The sequence below is a fragment of the Geospiza fortis genome, unplaced genomic scaffold, assembly GCF_000277835.1.
Source record: "Geospiza fortis unplaced genomic scaffold, GeoFor_1.0 scaffold97, whole genome shotgun sequence".
NCBI classification, from domain to species: domain Eukaryota; kingdom Metazoa; phylum Chordata; class Aves; order Passeriformes; family Thraupidae; genus Geospiza; species Geospiza fortis.
This window is the reverse complement of record NW_005054343.1, coordinates 2,202,612-2,207,352: the sequence shown is the minus strand read 5'-3', so window position 1 is coordinate 2,207,352 and position 4,741 is coordinate 2,202,612. Positions and strand designations below refer to the sequence as shown.

At 43.1% G+C, this 4,741-nt stretch overlaps 1 protein-coding gene across 1 annotated transcript in view; it reads left to right on the top strand.

The window, feature by feature from the left end:
* The first annotated feature begins 17 nt into the window (after nt 1–17).
* CUNH16orf70 (chromosome unknown C16orf70 homolog) overlaps nt 18–4,741 on the top strand; it is a 36,266-nt gene continuing 31,542 nt past the window's right edge. The window contains exons 1-2 of the mRNA XM_031058390.1: nt 18–290; nt 2,691–2,785. Of these exons, the coding sequence (XP_030914250.1) occupies nt 116–290; nt 2,691–2,785 (270 nt within the window). The 5' untranslated portion in view covers nt 18–115. The remainder of the gene's footprint in view (nt 291–2,690; nt 2,786–4,741) is intronic.

Below are 4,741 nucleotides of genomic sequence, written 5' to 3'. Positions count from 1 at the left end.
CGGGCTCGGGCTGCCCGCTTCCCCGGCGCTTCCCTCCCGCGTCCCTCCGCAGGGGTCCGGCGCCGCGCCCCGGTGACCGCCGTGCCAGCCCGCGGCCTCCGCGCTACCGGAGCCAATGCTCGATCTGGAGGTGGTGCCCGAGCGCTCTCTGGGGAACGAGCAATGGGAGTTCACCTTAGGTAAGTGTGCTCTACCCCCGGCCTGCGCTCTGCCGGTCCAGAGGGGCTCTCCCAGCGCGCTCGGGGAGTTGGGGAGAAAAAGGGAGCGAGAGGCAAAGCTCGCCTTTTGCTGTCGCTAAAAATACCAAAGTACGAGCTTTAAGGATTTCCTTAGTTCATAGTTTCACCTTTAGCTTTTGCGTGCCAGCTCGTGCTTTGTTTATCTGATTGTGTGCTTTCATCTGCTCGTTTGCTTTGTTTTGTCTTGCCGTGTAAGACTAGTCATTCTTTTAAATAACTCCGAAAAGAGGAAGCATGAATGTGCTGATTGTCACCTGAATATGTGTCAGGTGATACTTGCTCTAACTGCTGTGCTTCTCTGTACAAACCCTTCATAAACATGAGTCGAGTTTCACAATTTCTTTGTGTCGCTGTTGGGTTGCGAAATAGTGGAGAAAGTAAACTTTGGAGATATTTTCTCAGGGTTGGATAACAAGTATTTTTTCCCCCAGTCACTTGTATTTTTTCATCTTGCTGAGTAGTCCTTCCCTGCCAGTTATTGCTGTAGTTACTGTGATGAGAAAGAACTTTCCCTCAGCTGATGCAAATTTGGCTGGTGCTCAGGCAGGACACTTACATGAGCAGTTGAAATGGGATGATGTGGATTCTCCGGGTGACCTGTGTTTTCAAGCAGATATTGGAAGTCCTTAAAACTCTCAGAAAGTGCTGTAGATGTCACCTTTGCTTGGTGGTTGTGTGACATATCAATGTTGGCCTCTTTCATTTCCGTTTTGCATCGTTGCTGCAGCTCTGTCTGTAAAGGTGGTGGGGGTTTGGTGGGTGTAAACGAGCCCTCTGTGTCACCCTCTGTCCCTGCATGAACTTGAGTTTCACTCGGGCTGCTGCTCTTGTCACCTGTAGCAGCTCAGACTGTTCCTCAGGACACTGTTACACAGTTGCCCTGAACTAGGCTGGTCCTAAGGAGTGGTGCTGTGCCTTGGGGTTGTTTATGTGAAACCCATCAAACACAAAGGGCTGTTTATGCTGCTGTGCCTTCAGTCGAGCACAACGTGATGTTACAGACAGGGCTCACTGGCTTTTGGAGGCTAATTATAGCACCTCAGGTCCCACCCTTGGAAATCTGGGGAACTCCTTGTACCCTAAATGTTCTGTGCTCTCCTCTTGTGTCACCTGGGGAAAAGCAACCTCCAGCTGCCTACCCTCTCTTCATAAATAGAGTACCAGCTCCCCTCCATTCTCCATATCAAAACAAGAAAAGGAAAGAGAACATGTTCTTCCTTTTCCAAGGAAAGCCTGTCAGTGCAGTCTCATGGTTAACATTTTCCAGTGTCTCTGTGTGTGTGCACAAACACACACATGCATAGATGTGAGAGGAGGAAACTCAGCTGTATTTCTTGGAGTAAACATAGCCACCACATGATGTGTCTAATATATAATTAGCATGACCTGCTGGTGCAGAGCAGGAGGCTGGCTGGGTCTGAGGATTCTTGACTGTGTCCTGCAACAGCAGTGGTGTGTGAGGATTGTCCCTGCTGACAGAGCTGCTGCAGCTGAGGCAGTGCTGGTGTCAATGGGGCTCTCACTGCCAGCCCTGTTCCACTCGTGATTTGTTTAGCTCTGCTCCTAGCAGAACTAATGGCAGTATTCCTGAACTGCTGCTGACTCTGGCTTCCAGCACTGTGCCCACAATGGAGATGACTGAGGGGAAATGCCAGGAAAATTTTGTACATGACTTTTTGGATTCTGTTTCTGGCTCCAGTGTTGACTCACAATGTGACTAGAGCATGAAAAATTTAACTGAGACTGAGTTTAGATACCTGTGCCACTGCACATCTTGGGCTGCATTACTGCTGTTTTAAAGGAGAACAATTAAAAAGTTATTCTGTAGGGCCTATAGCTGTATTATTAGTGTTTGAGATGTATAATTTCTAAGGCATACTTGCATTTCTCTTGGGCTTTATACTTTCTTTTCCTACAGAGTTTCACATATCTTTATTTAATGCATTATGATTCATCTTAGATTTTCTTGTATTTTTCTCCTAATCTTTATTCCCTTCTCTATCCCCATCCCTTCAAGCCACACATTCTTAGCATAGGCTGATGCTTCAAGCCATGATGTTCCTGACCAGTGTATGTGAGAGAACTGCTTGTGTCACTCCAGCATTTAGAAGAGGGAAGGTCTGTGACAGAGGAGCTCTAGCACTGGTCTTTGTGGCCATTACTGCCATGGCTCAGTTTGGTTGGGTGTCTGATGTGTTGGAAACCATGTTTGCTTCCCCATTCCGCCTGACTGGTGAGCAAGGGAAAAAGAATTCTTTGTTTTCTTCTTTGACTGCAAAGGCTGACGAATGTTGAGGAAAAAGGGGATGTTGTGTGTGAGAAGATTGGAGAAAAATAGCCCATTTTTTTAATCCTTCTTTGACTTTCTAGAAGCAAAGGGAGGATAGTGGCCGTTCAACACATTTTGGGTGCTGTAAACTGTTCCTGGAGAATTTGGGTTGCTCACTGTAGCTCTGCTAAGCAGCTGCATGGCCAAATTTGATTCTCAGTGGCTGAAAACTGAACCAAGCCAGTCTACGTCCATTTGCTTACAGCCTGAGAAAGCTGTGAGTAAGAGAGTCACATGAGCCATCTGTTTGCACACTTAGCAGCCCAGGATTGCATCAGTTTACGTGAACTTGGTGTTTCTGCACTTCTTGAGTTGGGTGCTTTCTGACTGAATCCCCACAGGCTGCTGGCACCATTGGCCTGTGGGCTCTGTCAGCTCTGCTGCCTGGGCTTCAGCCTGTGCCACTGGTTTATGTTTTAACTGAACCCATGGTCTTAGCTCTGCAGGACTTATGAATACTGACTTAGAACATGGGTTTTGTACTCTTCAGTCAACCTTACTTTTCTTTTTTTCTGGATTCATACTTTTTGCTAGGTTGAGAAATGTGGAACTTCTATGGCAGCATCTTTGATCTTAGCTTCTTGCTGCTATTCATGTTTCTATTCCATTTTGAAAATATTATCTAATACATAATAACTGTCATCTTCAAACTCTGCTGCCTAGACTGCAAGGTAACTGCTATTTCCTAGATAATAGGAAACAGTGCTGCTTTATTGTGTGGCTCTGCATTTTAATTTCATTACCGTTATTAAAATAATAACTCTTTCTTATTTAATGTCATCTACTGATGTATAATTTCTAGCTGCAAACCAAATTGTCCCCAAGATTATGAGCTAAGGTGAAAACCAGTTTGGCAGACAGGTTTTTATGTGGTATTTGCAAATTGAATCACTGTAGTTGTAATCTGTACATCTGTTTTACCAAAACTTGATTTCATCATTTCAGCAAAGCTGCAATATATGGGTACAGCAATGAAAATTATATTTTTGTTTTTTTTTCCATGTTATGCCATTATTACTTTAAAGCAGTACCCATGGTGAGCTAGGTGTGTATGTTATAAATAGATACATATGAAAAGGGAGAGTTTTCTCAGTTTAATACTGTAGATAATGTCTAAAAGGACATGGCATATTGTCTGAGTTTGGTTGGTGTAGCAAGTAACTAGAAGTTTTAAATGTAATAAATGTAGGTTCTGAGGTAAATTATGCCTAATCAGGCCAACTTTCTTAACGTTTAAAAACTAGGAATAGAAAAGGACAGGGCAAGGAATGGAAATAAAATGTCAGATAACAAATCTAAATTGACTTGCAGCAGTTAGTAGGAAAATTAAACTTAACAATTATGAGCTCATAACCTCACTTTATAAATGCCTGCTTTGAATCCAGGAATGTGATCACATTTCATTTGGAAAGGCAACAAAGGTTTCTAGTGTGATAAATGATGAGATGGTGTGGTGCTATTTTTTTCTGCAGAATCAGCTGTTCCATTCTGCTTTCAAAAATATATAATTGTAAAGATAAGATATACACTAAGGAAAGAAAAAAAGCCCTTTAAATTGTATGAGAGGCTGAGTGACTGTAAGTGTATTGTCTCAATTGAACCAAATTTTTAGTATGTAAAGAAGAATTTTTAGTCTGTAAAGAAGAAAAAGTTTCTTCCTTGACACAAGTAGAGCCATATCTGCAGCTAATGTGGCCCCTTAGGTTTGAAGAGAATCATTGCTCTGTGTTAGTATTAGTATGTGTCTGGTGTGAATGCCCAGTACTCCACCAAGGTTAATAGAGTGTAACAAAAGGTGTTTCAGGAGCTATTGAATGTGTGTAGGAGTGCCCTAGCCAGCTCTAGTGGAGTTTGATATAGGCTATTTTATCAGTTATTGGACTGATGACCGCAAAAAGCAGAAAACTTTGTGCACAGGCTGTGGCAAGCTCTTTGCTTTTTCTGCTTGAACTTTGCTGTTTAATTTTGTGTCTAGAGAGACTTTTTTTCATATATGCCTAACAACTGCTGGATAAACAATGACTTTTCTGTTTCCAAACACCAGGTCTGTGCTGATACCATGAGTCAGGTCAGCTTGTTTGTTGACCACATACCTTTCTGTTGTAACTCAGTGTTTGCTGATGGTGGCTTGGTTGCCTCATGTGTAACCTTGCTGTTAAAAACCTTTGTTAAC